The 20,969-nt window shown below is 44.9% G+C and overlaps 1 protein-coding gene across 4 annotated transcripts in view; it reads left to right on the top strand.

Annotated features, from left to right (window-relative positions):
• Window positions 1-17,975, top strand: part of ankrd13b (ankyrin repeat domain 13B) — a 35,318-nt gene extending 17,343 nt beyond the window's left edge. For 2 of the 4 annotated variants that reach the window (XM_079731605.1, XM_079731606.1), the window contains exons 6-16: window positions 1,531-1,819; window positions 3,624-3,690; window positions 5,397-5,478; window positions 6,593-6,654; window positions 6,900-6,923; window positions 9,196-9,332; window positions 10,476-10,633; window positions 11,132-11,326; window positions 12,044-12,210; window positions 13,095-13,171; window positions 14,355-17,975. In XM_079731605.1, coding sequence (XP_079587731.1) covers window positions 1,531-1,819; window positions 3,624-3,690; window positions 5,397-5,478; window positions 6,593-6,654; window positions 6,900-6,923; window positions 9,196-9,332; window positions 10,476-10,633; window positions 11,132-11,326; window positions 12,044-12,210; window positions 13,095-13,171; window positions 14,355-14,556 — 1,460 coding nt within the window. In that variant the 3' untranslated portion in view covers window positions 14,557-17,975. The remainder of the gene's footprint in view (window positions 1-1,530; window positions 1,820-3,623; window positions 3,691-5,396; window positions 5,479-6,592; window positions 6,655-6,899; window positions 6,924-9,195; window positions 9,333-10,475; window positions 10,634-11,131; window positions 11,327-12,043; window positions 12,211-13,094; window positions 13,172-14,354) is intronic. The other 2 variants (XM_079731607.1, XM_079731608.1) reach the window with 1 other exon arrangement.
• The last annotated feature ends 2,994 nt before the right edge of the window (window positions 17,976-20,969 follow it).

The following is a 20,969-nucleotide window of genomic DNA, read 5'->3' on the forward strand; positions in this document are numbered from 1 at the left end:
TATTTATAATCTATAACAAATGCCCCCCCTCTCTCTTGAGGTTCAGATGCGTCTGTCTTCTATCTGTCTGCTGTCAGTCACAGGCTAGACCCCCAAGCCCATATCCCCCAACTGATCTGCTATCAACCCCTTAAGTGTGTGTGGTCTGTATGATTGTGCGTGTGTGTTTGTTTATGTGTGTGTGTGTGTGTGGTGAGGAGAATTCCAGACGGCCGGATAGAGATTAGTCTACACAGCTCATGTTTTTGTCTGCAACTTACTTACTTTCTTTGTTGTCTTTTTGGCTCTTTCTTTCTTTCTTTCATATTATATTGCCTTTTTGGCTTATTGGCTCACCAATATACTCACCAATATACTCACACCTCAATGTCTCTGTTTACCCCTCTCCCCACCTCCTACCCGTCTCCCCCTCTCTCTCTATTACCTTGACCATGCTTCCCTGTCTCTCTCTGTCCCACATCTTTCCTCACCCTGTCTCTCTCTCGTCCCTCGACCATCCTACCCTGTCCCTCTCTCTCATCCCCCCACCCTCCTACCCTTACGCTCTCTCGTTCCTCCACCCTTCTTCCCTGTCTCTCTCTCTCTCATCCCCCCACCCTCCTACCCTCTCTCTCTCGTCCCTCCACCCTTCTTCCCTGTCTCTCTCTCTCTCATCCCCCCACCCTCCTACCCTCTCTCTCTCTCGTTCCTCCACCCTTCTTCCCTGTCTCTCTCTCTCTCATCCCCCCCACCCTCCTACCCTCTCTCTCTCTCGTCCCTCCACCCTTCTTCCCTGTCTCTCTCTCTCTCATCCCCCCACCCTCCTACCCTCTCTCTCTCGTCCCTCCACCCTTCTTCCCTGTCTCTCTCTCTCTCATCCCCCCACCCTCCTACCCTCTCTCTCTCTTGTCCCTCCACCCTTCTTCCCTGTCTCTCTCTCTCTCATCCCCCCACCCTCCTACCCTCTCTCTCTCTTGTCCCTCCACCCTTCTTCCCTGTCTCTCTCTCTCTCATCCCCCCCACCCTCCTACCCTCTCTCTCTCTCGTCCCTCCATCCTTCTTCCCTGTCTCTCTCTCGCTCACCCCCCCACCCTTCTACTCTCTCTCTCTCTCTTCCCTCCACCCTTCTTCCCTGTCTCTCTCTCTCACCCCTCCACCCTTTTATCCTGTCTCTCTCTCATCCATCCGCCCTCCTACCCTGTCTCTCTCTCTCTAATCCCTCCACCCTTCTACCCTCTCTCTCTCTCGTCCCTCCATCCTTCTTCCCTGTCTCTCTCTCGCTCACCCCCCCACCCTTCTACTCTCTCTCTCTCTCGTCCCTCCACCCTTCTTCCCTGTCTCTCTCTCTCTCACCCCTCCACCCTTTTATCCTGTCTCTCTCTCATCCATCCGCCCTCCTACCCTGTCTCTCTCTCTCTAATCCCTCCACCCTTCTACCATGTCGTTCTTTCTCATTCGTCCCTCCCCACCCTCCTACCTTGTCCCTCTCTCTCATCCCTCCACCATCCTACCCTGTTTCTCCCTTCTCTCTCCTCCGCTCGTTCACTCCAGACTCCAAGGCAGAGGTGATGGAGGTGGACCATGACAGACAGCTGGTGTTCAGTGAGACCCTCTCCCTCTCCTCCCTGGCCGCGCCAACCCCGGTGACGGCCCCTAACCCCACCACCGGAAACGCGAACATCGGCGTGGGCGCCAACGGCTCCAGGGGGACAGGCTGCAGTACCGCCAGCGGCCTGGGACTGCTGGGGGCGCTGCAGCCCAGCGAGGAGCAGGTAGCAGCCAGGCTGTCCGCTCCCGTGGTCACCACCCAGCTGGACACGCGCAACATCGCCTTCGAGAGGTCAGAGCCACGCTGATGTAACGGGCGCTTGTTAAAGGCCAGCGTTGAATTGACTTTGGGTGGAGGGAGCCCGGCGGCTCATACGAATGCAGTGGCAAACTCAATGTAGTGTGAATGTTCAGGCAAGGCAAGGGGAAGGTTGGAAGACTTTAGGTCTCGATGTTGGTTTTGTGTCCAACACACACCCGTAAACTCTCTCTACTTTAGGTTGAGAGGGTGAGAATGCAGAAAAGTAAAGTAAAGACAAATGCTCAAAAAGAAAAAATAGTCTATGTATCAAGATGGGGGAGTTTGTTATAGATTGTGAGAGCAAACCATTCATTAGCTCGACATCGTAATCCTTTGAGTGGATAAACAACACTGTCTTTTGAAAAGGAGAAAGAGACAAGCCAAGAAGACAGCAACCGAAAATAAAACTGGTTGTGGGCGTTGGGTGAAAGAGAGTGAGAGCAAGAGAAAGAGAGAGTGAGTGAACACTGCTTACAGTGGTGTCAAGCGATACAGACAGAGAGAGAGATAGGTGTGCATAGACAAATGGCTTTTAGTCGTTGAGTAATTGATAACAGATAGAGCAATGGGCTGTGGCGCAAGAGATAGAGAGAGATAGAGAGAGGGAGAGAGAGAGGGTTGGTGGGAGAGTGAAAGAGAAGTATTTAATGGAAGGACTGTCTGGAAAGAGAGCATGGCACACAAAAGACCAAGATGAGGTGAATCCCCAATAGAATGGGTGTGAGCGTGTATGTGTTAGTGTGTATATGTGTGTGTTTTTGTGTCTGTGTGCATGCGGACCAAGAGAGGGTGAAAGCTAAGGTTATACCGAGGAACATGATGGATCGATGAAAGAGAGAAAAAGACAGGACGTGGGGACGGTAAAACTGAAGATAGAGAGAGAGCGCAAGAAAGAGGGAGGGAGAGGGAGCCCTTCTTTGGGAAACTGAGTAATCATCTTTCAGTCAAATCCTACTCTCTCTTGCTCTCCCTTCTCCTCATCTCTCCCCCTCTCTCCCTATCCCTCTCTCTATCCCTATTCCTCTCTCTCTCTCTCTCTCTCTCTCTCTCTCTCACTCATTCTCTCATGCGACACCTCCCAGGTGTCACCTCTGCTCATTGTCCCTTGCTCAGCACTTCTGCAGACACGTCGCAAAAAAAAAAGTAATACCTTACGATGTAGTCGAGCAAGGAGGCCCCGTCTGGTCGGTGCGGCGGTGACTGATCTGTGAAACTCGTGTTTTCAGATCAATGTCGGCCGCTGCTGCTGTTGCTAAAAAGAAAGATTGATGTTCAACGTCAAGAGCAAAAGGAAAGGAATGAAAATGGAAAAGCGTTTACTTGTGGACACAGACTAGAGAGTTGAAGACGTGCGTTTGAACTGACAGCGGTGGATGGTGTAGTCCGTGATCTAGCCCTAGCCGTAGCCTAGCGCGGCGCCTACTTAATCGTAGATTGAACTGTATATCCTCACTGAACAGCAGAGGGGCAGAGGCAGGGATGCATTAGCCGAGCAAATCGCAGAGCAATCGCTGTCCGAGCAGAAAGTCCACTATCATGAATGAAGAGGGGAAGGGGAGGGGAAAAGGGGGAGGGGCCATCGGATCATTTATTGACATCAGTGTGTGTTTAATAACGGTCATGACGCGTCTCTGTGGACCGGCAGCTCTCTGTTTCACTGATGTTTTGACGCGTTATACACGTTGTCATCCAGATCCATGGCCCAGTGTGTGGTGGTTGGAATGATGAGGATATTAATGTGATTTGAAAAGAGTTGAAGCTGAGTTGAGGTTTTGTTTTTGTTTTTTCGTGGTAGGAACAAGACGGGCATCCTGGGCTGGAGGAGTGAGAAGACAGAGCTGGTGAACGGATATGAAACCAAGGTGTGCCATGATGACTCACAGTGGGCAGGTTATCCCTACTGATGTCATCACGGGTCCTAGCTAGGTCATGTGACACACTGTCGCTATGACACTCTGTATTATAAACCTAAAGTCCAGTTAAAGCCCTAATATTGTTTTGTTTCATTAGACACTCTATCTTTAAGCTAATGTCCAGTTAAAGCTCTAGTGCTCTTTGTTTTGTTAGACACTCTATCTTTAACCTAATGTCCAGTTAAAGCTCTCGTATGTTTACCAAATTTCCATTTAAAACTGTTCTCTTAATCAAAATGACCATCTGGTTCATCATTATTCACAATGCCGAAGAGTAGGGAGACACTAAAAGCCCTATGGTTAATCTCAACGAGTAAAATCGTACTTCTGGCATGTCTGTGCAGTGCGGTGCTTCGTAGCACAACTCCAGAACGGGTGTGATTGGGTGTTTCAACAATCTGAGTGATGGAAAGTCTCCAAACCCCAATCGAAATGTATGAACACTTTCTATTTTGAAGGTGCCAAAGTTGGCGAGCAGCTAGGCGCTATCTCTTTGCAGACACACTTTGATTTTAATAGCGCTCGGGCTGCCCCTGCTTTTCTTCCTAAAAGATGAGCCTCTTTCCGGGGAATGGGTGGGGGAGCATGGTGTTCGTCGCCCTGGACAATGTGTCACAGGAGGCTTTAAGAGCACTGGCGACAGGCACTCTGGTCCAACAGACAGGGTCGTGGGCGATGAAGCCATTTCCCGCATCATTGATTTACAGTTACACGTATAAACAGACAGCTCTCTGGAGGACAAAGCTAGGACGGGACTTTGGCAATTCAAAAAGTTGAATGTCTTTATAGTCATATATTCCCTTAACATAATCCAAACCCGTTTCACTTCTACTTTCAGCTCTCTTTGTTGGTCCACACATAGTTCGGAGTGATACTTTCAATACTACTTCACTCAATCTACTGAATAATCCATCACGGATTTATGCTAATGAAATCTCATCCCGTGGTGGCATACATTGAGTTCAGAATTAGATCCCTCACCTTTTGCTTCACAGTTCAAATTGATTCCCATTTAAAATCGCCGGGTTCATTAAGTTGTGTCTGGGAGAATGTGAACCAAAGTGACGGCTGCAATGAAGAAGTATCTTGAATAGAATTGGGTTTAAACCAATAAACCCAATTGACTCGACTGGAAATCGAAATTGTTTGAATATGATAAAGTGTGGTTTTGGTCTAGGCACCAAAATACAGTGTGAGGTTTCTTTAATGTAAGGAATAAAGGCCCATGAAGGGGCGTCCCGATATTGGAAAATAATTTCGGGCCGGGTGGTGATGCTTCCCGTTACTGAAGTTCATCATTCTCAATAAGGTCACACTCCGGAGAGGTTTACTGGGCTTATTCTACTGTTACCAACAGTGATATGATTTAAGTTCCTTTTATCTATATTATTCCACTGCGCTTTGAACATATGGCTTTTCTGTTGTCAAAAGAGCATCTGTTCGAGTCGTATTTGACAGCTGTTGTTAATGTGTGTAGCATTGATGTGGAACGTTTAAAAGACAAAGAGTGTGCCATTATTGAAAAGTACTGCACATCCTATCGTTGACCAATCAGAGTCGAGTATTAAACAATGCTGCTGTGTAATCGTTTTATTTTATTTTCATTCATTTTTTAATGGTCTTTTTTTGGAATCCATTTTTTTTATTCTCCCAAGGTGTACGGAGCGTCCAACGTGGAGCTAATAACCAGGACCAGAACTGATCACCTGTCGGACCAGAATAAGACCAAGACCAAAGGTTTGCAGGACACATTCTCAGCACTAGTCTGCTGCACTTCAGTTGACACCGTTACGTCACGTCACTTCCCCGATGACCGTTCCCCTCCAATGTCAACACTTCCACTTCACGCTAGTAATAAATCGAATTCCCAAATACAAAGCTTTATAATTCAACCATCAACACCAAATGAGACCAACAAACTGAAATAAAGTTGGAGCGCTTCCTCTATAACGACCTGATAAATATAAAAGTGGCAGGCGGCCACCCCACTCACACTCATCCAGTAGCGGTGGAGGAGGTGGCTCGTTCTCTGATTCAGATCAATCAGAACCGATTAGCAGGGCTCCTGCCTCTCCCCGTCCCTGGGCCACTGCTGTCAGCCAGCATCAGGCCTCACAGGGCCCTCTGGGGGGGTGTGAGGGTCATGGTGATCTGGGGTCCAGCAGTCTGACTGTGTCATGGCAGGACTTCTGGTGGGATACGGCACGGAGCCTGGGCCAGAAACAAAAAAAACCAAAGGGGGCCTCCTTGTTTCCTGTTTCGTTTAGCGAGATGTTTTACTGAAGAAAAACAATTTGGGCGAGGAAGGGGGGAATAAAGCTTTCAGAAGGCGAGTGTTTTTCAACAGGGGCTAGACTGACACAGATTGACTTGGAACCTTCACAGACACTTTGCAGTTTACTACTGCTGGTTGAGTTTGTGTCCACCATTACAGATCCCAGACTCCAGAACATGATAGGTCCAAACAAATATGAGGGGAAAGAGAGTGAAACACCCCCTTCACCCAGATTAGAGCTCTTTAGATGAATATCTAAAGTCTGATGGCAGACCAGCTAATATCTGGTAGACTAGGGTCCTGGGGCCCCTCAGTCCTCTTCTGAATTGCAACTGCAACTGGGTTATCTTCAAAATAATAAAATAAATGAAAGTTGCTTTATATGGTTACTGTACATAGAAAGATAGCAGTGAAACTCATGCTGGGGTTTTTAATATCTGATAAATGCCATTAGCTTCATTACATACATTGGATAGTGAGACCCCTATGAAGCATGCATATATGAATGGATCATTTATGATATAGTTCTTTCTAAACATCGTTGTGTGTGTGCATGTGTGTGTTTCTTTTCCTCAGGGAAGACGCCCCTGCAGAACTTCTTAGGTATTGCTGAGCAACACGTTGGACCAAACAATGGGGTTAGTACACCATGCACGTTTTCAATGCAAACCTAACTTGATTAATTAACAAACACCAGAAAAAGAGTGTGATCTTGTTGTTTGAGCTGTTGATGTTGCATTGCATCAATATCACAAGCATCACATTACAGTTAAACCCTATTCATTGGATGAAATAACTTGATTATTATTAGGTTAAAGCACAGAAAATGCAAGGCCCCTAAGTTATTTTTCAGCTTGACCTATTGGCACCTTTTATATTGCAGATTTTGAGGTGTCAAGCACCGAAGGTACACGCAACCTATTGTTATTGCTGTTTTTTTTTTTATTATGCTTCCAAATTTGCTTATTTGGCATGTTCCCCTGGCCCACTTTTTACCAAAATGTCCAGATTTGCCGACAGCCATCCCAAACAGCCCAATCCAAAAATAGGACTTATCTACTAATCTTATTTGGGCCTGAGATATGTCAGGCTTTGCTCTAAGCATGAAGGTGCCTTTCCCATCTCCTCCCAAGCCAATTGCCCAATTCGCACCAATCCAACTCTAATTCAGTCCCAATCTGCCTCAGAATGAACAACATAAAAACTGTTCGGAAACCCCAAACAGTATGGCCGCCAGGGACTCAAACGTAATGTTCGCGAATGCCACTTTGACAGAAAGTAGGCGTATCACCTGAACATCCTATTCAAACCACATTCAGGTACCATGTCTAAGCCTTCTCCAGAGGGGACAGGAGATGAGCCACAACGTCCCGCTATAATACCCCTAATCACTAAAATGGCCACAGTTGCTAGCCCGAATCTTCAATTTAAGCGGAACCTATTTTGGGACGGTTGAGGGGCAAGGATCTAATTGGTCACATGAGAAGATGGCGCTTGCCCTAAAAAGACAGCCACAAAATGTGTTCAATGAGCTTCAAGGAGACAAAATTGGTGTTAGGTATAGCCAGTCATCATCAAACTTCAAGATTAATCAGGACAAAAATTGTCAAATCGGGCCATAGGGGGCGCTTCATTCATCTGATGAATAGTGCAACTTTAATGCAGCCATACCCTACAGACCCTACAGTCATCTAAAGGCAAACATTTTATATCATACAGTATGTAGCGTCTCCTCTTAGCCCAATATCCCACAGGCCAATTGTTTTTAATGTATTCCAATTACCGCAGCTTATTTTTGACCATTTGAATATTTTACATGAATTTAGCTTTGTTGGATTATCTGGAGCCTAATAAGTACAAGTTATCAAAAGATTTCTGAAATCTGCTGCTGCAGACAAAAATACTTTTCAGCACACGACTGCATTAAATGGAAGTAGCCATAGCTCCCAAACAGAATCTGCTATGTTCAAATCGGCACCCCATTTTACGTTTCAAAAAAACAAATAATTTATTACATTTGATCCTACATGGACCAGATTTAATCCATTCAAACCAGACAGCATGAGTGCCAGAGAAAATGAAAAGCACCGACTTAGTGTGGAGAAAACGCCAACTCCTCAAACATGGACTGATTTCCCCTGTTCTTTCGCACCGCCCAATGGCTCATTAGTTCAAGCATATGGTGTCTATTCCAGAGGTTTATGGTTCAATTCCGCTCCGTACCTCGCCCGACACCTGTCGATGTTATTATCTGCATGTTCCAAAAAAGGCATTGTCTGAAAAACAGGCTTACCTTAGAGTAAACGACAAAACAACTCAAACATGTAACGACGTCCATCAGCAGCTCTGCGAGTAGAGAACAGGCCTGTCTGGCCAATGGTTTCGAATCCCATGCGGTCCCCAATATGGTCTGAGGAAACAGGTTTTTCAAAGGTCCACTCCCTCCAGCAGTGGTGGCACTGACCTGAGCTCACTTTGGGGCAGTTAGCTATAATGTGTTGTTCTACATTGAAGCTACTAACAGCATTCTGGTCTGAGAAATTGGATCAAACAAAATCCCTTTCATAGGTTTATTACTTACAGCAGTGGGCTCGCTTTGGCTTAATAGGGATTGGCATAGGTTTGACTACGGCTGTATACATCTTTAAGCAACCTCCAGCAGTTCAACACTGAACTGAATTCATCGGTTCCTTTATTTTCAGGCCAGATCGTTTCCAACTTCTCACGCAGCTGCGTGCTTACCCCCGGTTATTGCTGCTTGCAGCTATATTTATTATTATTATTATTATTAAGAATATTTATTGTTATTATTATAATGATATATTGTATATTATTAATCACTGTGTGGGGTTTCAGATTTAATTTGATGTAAAAGACATTATAATCCTATAGGTGTGTGTGTGTATAAATGCACACATTACGTAAGTCTAAAGATCAACAAGCGCTAACCGTCGAGTCGGCGTGCTCTCAAAAGGCAGCATAGGTTACAGCAGCAGCCGGCCTGGGAGGTGACCTTTACATTTAATCACTCCCCGCGGTTTGATGTCCGCAGCTTGATGCTCACAGTTTGATATTCACGCTTACGCTTCATTCGCACTCTCTGGCTTTCCTCCACCACCCAAGCCCCCCGATTCACCCTTCCACCTACCCTTCGCTATCCCCCCCCTTGGGTATTGCAGGCCCTGGTGACCCACATGTCGTGTCCGGCCGTAACCAACCCCACGGCTCTGACGGCAGAGGAGTACTTCAACCCCAGCCTGTCACTGGAGCCAAGGGACATCGGCCACCCCTGCCAGCTCACCACCAAGACACAGAGGTGACCCCGTGTAAACACACGTTATATTATACACTCACACCCACTCACACACACCTGAAAACACACACACACACACACACACACACACACACACACACACACACACACACACTAACACACACACAAACACACACACTAACACACACAGAAACAGACACACACACACTCCCAGAACACACACAAACACACACACACACACACACACACACTCACTGTCAAGGGCAGGAGAATGCATAGCGGAAAAGAGAACGGTTCAGGGCGAAGAGAAGTGCGGCAGAAAGGTTGATGCAGAGATGCTGCGAAAACACAAACAAACAGAGAGGCATGAATGCAAGCACGCACCCACACACACGCACTCAGAACAGCTGCAGTGGAATCTGAAAGAGAAATCTCCAAATGAACTATCGCTCGATGACTCATACTTCTTGATGGCTCGATTCATGAATAAAAGGACACTAAGGAACCATGCGAAGGCGGTGATAAAAGAAAATGAGTCAGATTGAAGAGAAAACCCAGGAGTAATAATAATAATAATATCGGGCTTATTGGTTTCTTAAAATAGCAAGTTGAATATGTTCCCCTCCACGGGTCTGAGTATGGACTCTCATTCATGACAAGGACCAAGGGATCAATCCGTAGAGGGTAAACAACACCAGCTCCTTGTTTGAGCGTCTACACATAGAAGAGTATTTGTTCTTGGAGCCAGCCCAGTTTAGACTTGGCACTGTTCTTAACCAGTGTATTCTGTACTTTTATAAAGACTCGATAGACAACAGACTCCTGCGGTGCATGGTGGCAGGGCATTCTGGAAATAAAGTCTGCCATGAGGGGGTTTAACTACACCCAATCAAACGCCAGCACACTGGCATGGCTTAAACTAGACTCTGCAGCAGCTTGTGAACCTATTGTTAGCAGATGGACCCATCAGCCTTGAACCAATTCATTAATGTCTTTTGGCTGAAGAACAAATCGCATTAAAGAGATGACCACATCAACAGCGAAAAACTATACTTTTAAAGTCTCCTATCTCATTCATATGTTTACTTTCTGCAGTTGTACTTTATGTACGTCAAATGCTTTATTATGTGTGTGTGTGTGTGTGTGTGTGTGTGTGTGTGTGTGTGTGTGCCGGTGTCTCTGCAGGTTCAAAGCTAAGCTGTGGCTCTGCGAGTCCCATCCTCTGTCTCTGGCGGATCAGGTGGCGCCTATCATCGACCTCATGGCCATCTCCAACGCCCTGTTTGCCAAGCTGCGTGACTTCATCACCCTGCGCCTGCCCCCGGGCTTCCCCGTCAAGATAGGTGAGAGGTGAAGACCCCACGAGGATGCGTGACACCCTTTCTTCTGAAGGACGGATGAACCAAATATAGAGCAGCAGGTCGATTTGTGAAATCGTCCCTGGACGGCCAAAGTGAGGGACGGGGGGATCTGATAGAAACTGTGATATTACACGACCAATCAGAAGGAAACTGGGTCAAAATGGGGAGAAGACTGAATGGGGAACCTTAGGGTTATGTGGCCCTAAAATATGGATGAAATGCATTATTTGAATCCCATGTCGTTCTGCACACAAGCCTCACAAACCTTGCACCCACTGGAACAAATTATATAATTTATGTTTCATACCAGGCTCGTAGCTTGCAGCACGGGATGCAGGCTTCAACATTTGTGGGATTACAGTGACATGCATGAGAAAACAAGGACAATTGCGTGTGTGTTGTGTCTGGGTGTGCGTGTGTGGTGCATGGTCGCGCTAGTGTAGTTTGAACAGTGCTTTGCATTTTCGGATCTCACTACAGAGATCCCCATCTACCACATCCTGAACGCCAGGATCACCTTCAGCAACCTCAACGGCTGTGAGGAGGGGGGGACGGGAGTCTACGGGGAGCCCGGGGGAGAGCCGGTGGAGGGGGACGGGCAGAGGGACGCCCCCAGCGTCGACACCCCGTCACCGGGCAGCGACTCCTCCAGCGTCTCCAGCTCCAGCTCCACCAGTGAGACTCACACACACATACTGCACTATGGTGCAAACTCACACAGCATTATATATCACATGACATTGTTACTTAAATTAAAGTAATGTTACTTCCTGGGGCCACGCAGATCAAACTAAATGGAGCGAATGGGTTCTAAAACCTGGTCCACTCATCCGTCCGTGAGAGAGAAAGACTGAAATAGGAAAATATCTCAAGAAATAAAAAACCCACAGCAAAGAATGACCGAACCCTGAGAAGGGCTGCTCAGGTGTACCCGGGTCTCCTAACCAGGTGGCCGGCCAAACATAACTAAGGCTGCTTTCCAGTATTCAACAAGGACATGAAACATATGTATAGTGCCTATTTTCAGAGGAAACCTTTCTGGAAGTCCTGAATGGAATTTAGCATAATCTACAGTAGTACTCAATGTATGTAATGTATCAACTGCAGGAAAACATTCATTTGAGGGAATCACACTTTGAAGATTTGATGAAGTATTTTATAAGTACCATTTATATATATTTTAATCAACAGTAAAAATACCTGCATCATCCCTGTTCGCCCCCATTCTAAAACTCTTCCACAACAGTGCTGCCACATTTTTTACCACAAAACAAAAAACATCCTCCCCGCCCTGGGACATCCATAACAACACTCCACACCCAATCACAGCTCCCCCCCTCTCTCTCTCTCTGCATATCTCCTGATGCCTGTGTGTGTTGTTTCCCTCCCCAGTGTCGTGCCGTGTCGGGGAGATCCCCCCGTGTGTGTTCGACCCCCCGGCTGGCTACAGCATGCTGGGGGGGAAGCAGAGAGACAACATGCGGGAGGAGGAAGACGAGGACCTGCTGCAGTTCGCCATCCAGCAGAGCCTGCTGGAGGTGGGCACCGAGTATGACCAGGTAACGCACGCGCCCACACGCACGCACGCACACACACACAGATGATCAGAATAGAGGAAGAGTTATTTGTAACACTGTACAAACATGAATCAATGCGGTGATCAGCATTACTAACTTTTGATTATGTTGACTAATGCTCTAGGAATCTCTGATTTATTGGGTTTATGTTTATAAAGATGTTTATACCTTTTTCCATTGTTTAATAGGGTTTGGGGTTAGGGTTAACTCTACCTCACTAGCCCTTACACCTATGCTAATGCTTTATAATAATGCTTATCACCAAATTAACTAATGTTAATTCATGGTTCATGGTTTATTAATATACCACTAGACTTACTACTGTACTCTCTGCAGTTTTACAGCATGCATAACTGCATACGGATATAATATAGTGATATTCTGCGTTCCTCAAAAATGCACAAAACATACTGTCCAATACAAAAATCTATATTAAAAAAGTGTTTTCTTCAGTAGAGAACATGGAAAAAACTGCTTACTGTTTTGCATGTTATTGCAGTTGTAAAACTGCGACAGTTGTAAATTGGTGCAATCTTATTCTGAAAAGAGAATGTAGCCATAGAGTGTATTTATGTTGTTTTTATGTATTTTGTGCAGCTAGAGGATGTGGGCCACATTTTTATAGAGCAGAGACAGAGTGCACTTTGTTTGAGAAGGGCTAAACTCCCATTTTAATTGTGTCTCTGTGAATAATATGAAAGGGGGTACTCTCTCGTCATGCATAATTCATGACAGAATCACTTAGCCTACTCAAAACTCACAGTGTAAATTAAGACTTCACTCTGTCCCGTGGACTGCACACACACACAGGGTGTTCTTGTTTGAACAGTGCTCTATTTTTCTTGCTGCTCCCTCTTCCTGTGTAGGTGACCATCTGGGAAGCTCTGACCAATAGCAAGCCGGGAGCCCACCCCCTTTCCTGTGACCCCAGCCGTCTGGAGAGGTCAGCTAGTGAAGTTGTATATACACTTTTTTTTGGTCCGTTGAACCATCGTTTAGACTGCTTAGATGATATTCTTGATATTATTTTTAATGTATACCTCTCCGATATTCATACATTTTTTATGGGCATCCTGTCCTCCCGATTCGACTTCCTGCCATTTGAATTATACAGACACACACATCCTTCCTGCCGAGCATCAGCACTTCTTTTGACCACAGAACTAAAATTGTTTTCTTTAAAAGCAGCGGAATTATACCCAACATTTTCCAATGAATGATTATGCTTCAACATAGAGCGCTATGCACAACAATAGCGTTTGAAAGAAGATAAAGGCAATCCCTGACTTTTGTGCACACACACACGCACACAAGTACGCACACAGAGACTAGTAATTATGACTTTGCTGCTGGTCATTTGGTCCGGCTCTCCGTCATTGTTTTGGTTCTATCCTGTGATTCTTTTGTTCCATCGTTGACTCATATCCTCCTCTCCTTCACTCTGCCCTCTTCTACCCATCCTGCCATTCTTTTCTATGTGTGTGTGTGTGTGTGTGTGTGTGTGTGTGTGTGTGTGTGTGTGTCGACTGGAGGAGATGAGTGTCATGCTTCCCGTTTAATACCACACTCCTGCTTTTTCTCGCTCTTCCGTCTGATTTCTCCCCCCCCACCTCTCTCTACCCCGCTGTTCATCTGCTACGTCTTATTCCGTTCATCTTCTACGTCTTCTTCCGTTTAATTGTTGTGTGAAATGTTAAATTGAACTACTGCACCCGCAGGTTGGCTCTCTTTGTGTATGCTGCGCTGACAATAGGGCTTGTTCATCAGAATGCATAGTGGGACTTTTTTTTTTGTTTACAATACTCCATTTTGTGATGAGAGTTGTACTACTTTAAACTCCTAAATAATCATTATATACTATAACCTAGGTTATGTCTCTGAGAAATGTGGTGGCAGTTCAAACACAACGTCCTCCCATAATGACCAATAACTTCACGATAAATAACTAAACAATGACCAAAACACCATTACTACCAATAATATTCCAATGCGCGTATACTTCCGAAATGGAGGCGGTCATTGCAATGTGACATGACGATTTACAAGCCCTATAATACATTTAGTATAATATAGCATTCACGTCACACACCAGACCTTGCAACCAGCCTCTCCTCTCCCTCCAATAGGACCCCCCAGCACAAGCCCCGCCCACCGACCAGCCTTTGTTCCACCCCCACCAAGAAGCCGCCAAACACCTGCAGCTACAACGAGCAGCTGCGCATCGCCATGGAGATCTCGGCGAGGGAGCAGGACGCGGCGGAGATCCGCAGGCGGCAAGAGGAGGAGGAGCTTCAGAGGATAATTCAGCTGTCGCTCATGGAGAAATGAGAGCTGATTGGCTGGCGGGAGCCTGAGTGGGAGGGGTATGGACACAGGTTCTATGGAGACAGCAGGCGACGGAAGGCAAGGTTTGGGAGCAGCGGCTTGAATGACAGCTGATGGGACTGAGGAGCCAAGTTATAGTTAGAAAGCTTAATTGTGTTCTTAATTCTGTTCTTTTGGGTGTGGCGTTTGGTTATTACAAATGAGGTCAGGCATGGTGACGCATGCTGCAGGACCGGACAGTAGAAGTGTTGGCGTTGGAAGGAAACAAAGTGTTGAGCAGTTGTTCCTTTAAGGAAAGCACAATTCAATGAGTCTCGCTCGGTTTTATTCCGTTGGGCTGCCGGTAGTTTCCGCTCTGGAGTCTCAGAATGACTTATGGCCTCCAGGCTGGCCTTTATGATTAAAGGCCTGCTGCAGCACGTGACTATGGTAATGTTTATCTTTGACTGGAGTGCTGCTGCGACTAAGAGTAATAATACAATATTGATTAGCCTCCAAACTATGATTTATGACTGAAACGCCGGTCACAGTCACTGAGGTAATGGAAACCATGATGAATACATTCAAAAGTTACTTCTGCTGTAATGCTGGGAGAATATTGTCTTTGAAGGTACGGATGAAACAACAGGAATTTATATCAATAAGCCATCAACTTTTCGTTAATGTAAGCCCACAGCCTGAGGACGTTTTAATTTAATAGCTCCATAGTTTATCAAAATAAGAATTATGGTCTAAAAAGCTATTGTCCTCTGTCCTGATTACAGCAACACGTATATTAACAAACTATTTAATCCAGTTTTTGTATGGGTTATATTTATAAGACTTCCCAGCGTTTCTCTTAAAATGAGGAAAGCTCCAACTACTTCAGTTCCAGGATTGATGCAGGTTTCTGCAGTGCACTGAATACGTTAGGATCACTGAGGACTTGGGAGCCCTTGGAACGGTTCAGTTATTTGAAAATAGACTCTAATTTAAACAGATACTAGCAGACAGACACTAGCAAACACACAAGAGAACCAATGGCTTTAAGTGTTTAATAGATGATGATGGATGATTTTCTGTATTTCACTTTTCAATACAAATATGGTGCTTCACGAAACAAACTAAACGGTGCAAAAACATAGAATAAACACAGACACGAGTCATATAAAAAGGTAAAAAAGCCAATGTAGAATTAAATCAAGACAGAATGAAGTGACAGATACGTGAATGAATACGGCCCAATCCCAATGTCCGGACTCATAGACTTTGCTGCGCGTTCTCGCGAAATTATTAAGGCTTTAGGGCTGTCCCAATGTCGAATTCCAAAGGGCGTGAGGGTTTGAGTCCACACTACCGAGCCCTTTCCGTGAGTCTGCATCAGTGCAGACTTCACCTAAGGGAATTACCTACAGTTCAAAGCGTTGTGACGTTTACCGGGGAGACCATAGGGAAATCCGGAAATTAGGAAGGTAAACAACAATACGACGCTACTGTCAGTGCATGACCCGATGGGAATTTCACTTTTTTTAGTGAGCCGGATCATTTGGATCAGCTCACCAACAAGAGCCTGCTCTTTTGGCTCCCAAACTGCTCTTCATATTACTAATTATACCTTTTATAATTCAGCCAAATGTAGCCCGTTCAGATTTATGAGTGTGTAGGCCAATAATCCCCTAATTCAATACATCCTTTATGCTGAAGTATTCAAAAGTAAAAATTATATTTTCTAATATCAATAAATTGATGTAGCCAATTGTTTTCATTGCATTTACAAAAAAACTAAAAGTGAGAATTCCCAAACTGGCAAGTGTCAGTAGCATCTCTGTCATTAAACGTTGCCAAGGTAACATGTGCTCTCGAGAAGTGCTGTCCCAATCCCATATATACCTATCTGAGCCCATGTGGCCTCACGCACTCACTCATTTAGCACCTTAGATCAATTAAGTCCGTGAGTCCTTAGTCCTCAGGGCTCACTTTGGGATTGGGCCGATCAATGTTTGCAGCAATGCCATCGCTGTCCCTAACAGTCCCAAGCCTGCTTCCCCATCCCTCTCCTGCAGAATCAGACCCTTCCCATGAGGCCACAGGTTGAAAGTGGGCCTACGTGGCCTGCTCCGTCTACACACACACAGTATCAGTTTACAACCACCCCCACGATCCGGTAAAATCTCAATGGATATCCACCGCCAGTGGGTGTGTGTGTGTGTGTGTGTGTGTGTGTGTGTGTGTGTGTGTGTGTGTCCGTCCATCCAAGAACCAGCTGTACTTACACACTTACAGGGGGTCCACAGAGCCCTATCGAGTTTTGAGGCTTTCATGACGGTTCGTGTGTGTAACTCCGGTTAACAGTGACTGACTCCTCTGTCATCCAGCGATGGCCACTAATGTCCTAACCACAGACCCCGTCGGCTTGTTTGCCGAGCCGCCAGGAACTGAGCTTCCAGACTCTGGTGGTTGAATGTCAACATTTGTTTCAGAAGAAAAAAAAAAAGAAATGGAGAGGATAAGGAGAAGAAAAAAAAAAGATGATGTTGCCGTGTTTTTTCTTCTTTTGATTTGCACAAATAGAACACTTGTACTGTATTTAGACTGTAGGGTGGATCATATAAAGTTACCGTTATTAAAATATGGACAATGTAATAAATGGCTGGAGCACAATATATATTTAGGCTTTCTTCTAAAGAGCAATTTTACATGTGGAGCTTAGACATGGTGAGAATATTATTTTGGTGAAGAAGCAGTAGTACAACGCTTTGGATGAGCACTTAATAAAATATTGCACAATATGATTGTGAATGAGTTTGCCACTGGTCTGTGTGTAATTTAACCTAATGACGTGTATAAAAGTATGGTATAGAAACGTCGGCCAAAGACACAGATGTGCGTTTGTTTTCGTCCGCACTCCTCATGCTCCACCAGTGGGGGGCGCAGTCTTTGTATTTTTGTGTAGTCAAGCTGTGTGTGTGTTCTGTTATTTACGCATGACCTGCACCTGTGTACAACTTTTATTTTGTTCATGCTGGATTCTGTCCGGAGGCCAGCAGTGTGAGAGCCAGAATGACCATCCCCTTTTAAGAATCATCAAAAATACCCCAAATCAAAAATGGTCGCAACGTGTGTGAAGTGATGACACAATTGGCTCATTGTAGCCTACACCTCCTAGAATCTAGCCGCAAGGTCTTCATAGGCACCTTGCTAAAGTTGTCATATTTATGCAACAGGGACTGTTTTTCTGATTGCTTTTGTGCGTGCGTGTGTTTCTTTTATGTACCTTGCAGGAAAATGTCAAACAGTGAATCAGACCTTTACAATCCAGTGAAAATCAGCACAAAACAGGGGTAGCATTGCCACGCTGTCATCATGGTCAAGCTTGCCTGGTTAATATTAACAAATGTTGTTTTTTTTACATTAAAAAAATATTGCTCCGATTTTGTGCAGAGGAGGTGAGCCATTTTTGTTGTGTTTGTTGGAAGGTGAATTCATATAATAAAATAACGCTTTTTAAACAGCAAACCCGTCTGTCTTTGTTGTTAACATGTCCCTCTTATAAGATACAATATTCATAATTAGACCAACATGCATAACCCCCCCGTCCCAACCCCATCTGTTCCTTACCGATGGCACACCGCAACACATGCAGATAATAGAACAAGAATATAGCTTTTTCAGTGGAAGGAGAAACCGTCTGAGTAATTGATAGAGAGTATTGCGTTGTGGAGCTCATCTGTCCTAGCAGCCTCAACCAGCTCTTCTCTGCCTGTCGTTCTGGACCACCTGACACCTATTCCCAGTGTTGCTGCAGCTGCCAACTGCTCTCTGATTCCCAGTGAGCGTGTTTATAGGGCTTGAATGGGGGAGGGGGGTTCTGTTACCATAACAAAAATTGCAAACTATTTAACTGCAAAGATCAAAAAAGGCAAGCGAGCAAGAAAGCACAATTTAAACAAGTCAGACCAACATAATGAATAACATCAGGTCTGTGGTCACAGCCGCTCCAGCCCAGCAGTGTGTGGAGTGAATGTATAAGGAGATTGAGAACTAAAACAAGACGTGCTGGAAGCAGCAGGCATCAGTATGCAGAGGGTAGGATGCTAATCTCAGATCTGACATCAGCCCTCCATCACCATCACCGCTTCCATTCACCCATCTGTTGGTTATTACCCATTTGGCTCTCCTCTTGACGAACAGGTTTAGCGAAGAGAACAAAACCCAAAGCATGTCATGCAACAAGCCATGATCATACAGTACCTCTTGTGCATTGTGCGTTCCTGTATGCATGGAGATGGTGGAAAGAGGCCCCTTGTTTACCCCCATAAGTTTAATTATATTGTAATTCATATATTCCTCATTACCACATGTCCTCACTTCATTTGATATGTAGTGCTGAAGAGGATACACCCTGATATAGGGAAACCACAGGCAAAACAAGTACCTAGCTGTTTGTAACTATTTGTCGTCATATTTTCCTTGCAATTGTGTGCAATAGCTATTGATTTGCTTTGGACAAACCAGGAGGTTGAGGGATTGAGCTTTGCATAATTTGTAAATTTGCCTTCATCTGCATAGCATCCCCTTGTCTTGCATGTATGTGTATTGAATACATTATGGAAAGCATTGCTTTTTATTTTATAGGGGAACTTTACAAGGACATGACACTTTGGACTAATCACATTAATAAATGACAAATAATTGATGGTTCAAAGAATCAGCACGATTTATCCTTCGAAAGTACACACTTTACTTTCAGACATAAATGGATCTGCACAGCGTGACACCCCGGCTTGGGCGTGCCGTGAAGCGTTATTCCTCACTCTGCCTGTATGGTGCTTAGACATATTGTTGCCGATTAGTCATGTCTCTTGTCATATGTACTTCGACCTACAGGAGGAGCCAGAGATTTCCGGTGCCAATGAGGAGCGTGGCTCAGTGTTTATGATTGCTGGAATATAGCCCGTGTCCTGATTCGGCCCCTCTGATCTGGTCTGACGCTTATGAGGGCTGGTTACAGCAGATCCCAACTTTTCTTTATGCATTACACATACACTTGCTGACGTGCATGACACTTTACCTCATCTTGCTTCCAACTTACTGACTTATGTAAAAAAATGAAGATTATTGTTTAAAACGTTACCGATGGTATCCATCTCCCTGCCCTTACCCTTTGAGCCAAGGTGTTTGTGACAACAGCTAGGGTACCCTTCTTTAAAGGGTGTGTTACACCGATGGCTTAAAGATAAGCAAGTTTAGCGAGGGCAATAGGGGGGGAACCTACAACGCCACCCGGGGAATTACACCCCTGGAAATACAGTATAATATGGGATGTTACTTGTGTTGATTAACAACGCTGATAAGGCAAGCAGATTCATTAAACTGAACGGTCAGAGACGGGAATTTAAAATAAATCTGAATCTTTATCTAAATGGGAAACAATCAAAATTTGCATAAACTGGAACTGCTGAGGATACAAAGGATTAGTGTACAAAATGAATAAACAAGAAAGCCAAGTAAGGGGAAAATATCCTTTATTAGTCAGCTAAAAACTTTTATAGTCTAAAAATCCAAACTAAAACAAAACATACCAGACTAAAGCTGACAGCTGAGAGGTAAACAATGCCGAGGAGTGGCACTACAAAAAGAAAGAAAATGGAGTTAACCCAGCTCACCATGCCGCATACTGACAATATTTGGTGTGGCCTGCACTACTCACCAACACTGGTTTGAGTTATTGAGTCCAAAGTCACTTGATCTTAGAGGGGCTATCCTAAAGCTAAAATAAACCAAACAAATGAATCTTGTATAAAAGCTTGTATAAAAGTGCATTTTGTCTATTAAAATGCTACTCATATGGTTGACACTCGGCTACACAAGCCACAGCAGAGACAGCAGCCATACTGAGGCACAGCCGCCTTAAATAAGGGCCTTTATTAGGGGAATGGACCATTTTCTGGCTGCATTGAAAGCACTATGTTCAGAGAGGTTCACTAGGGCTTCTACGCTGCTACACAAGCATAAGTTTTATTATAGTTCCCATTCAAAATACCCAACATAAAAACCGCACATATCCAAAGCTCATAAGATGGTTCCCAGCTTAGGGGTGTTGTCATAATAGCTAGGCTCACAGACATGGTAGACTGAAATAAAAGACTGGCCAAAATAATTAGTCCCTACATAATTATTCTTTTTTTACAGTACATCCCATCACTCCAGACGGACCAAACAATTCTGATGATCTGCACGGAGACCTCTCCCTCCAGCCCAAGAGACGCTCAGCATTGAACCACAGCCTGGAAGGAGAGGATTTCATTATTAGTACAAGCTCAATCGTAGATTGCACGTTGGTCTAGGGAAGCTGCCTTCATTTTCTTCCGCACAAGAGGCGTGATCAACGGGCCTAGTTTAATTGACTCTGTACACGATTGGCTGCTTGCCGTCGC

The sequence above is a fragment of the Pollachius pollachius genome (genome assembly GCF_949987615.1).
Source record: "Pollachius pollachius genome assembly, chromosome: 3".
NCBI classification, from domain to species: Eukaryota; Metazoa; Chordata; class Actinopteri; order Gadiformes; family Gadidae; genus Pollachius; species Pollachius pollachius.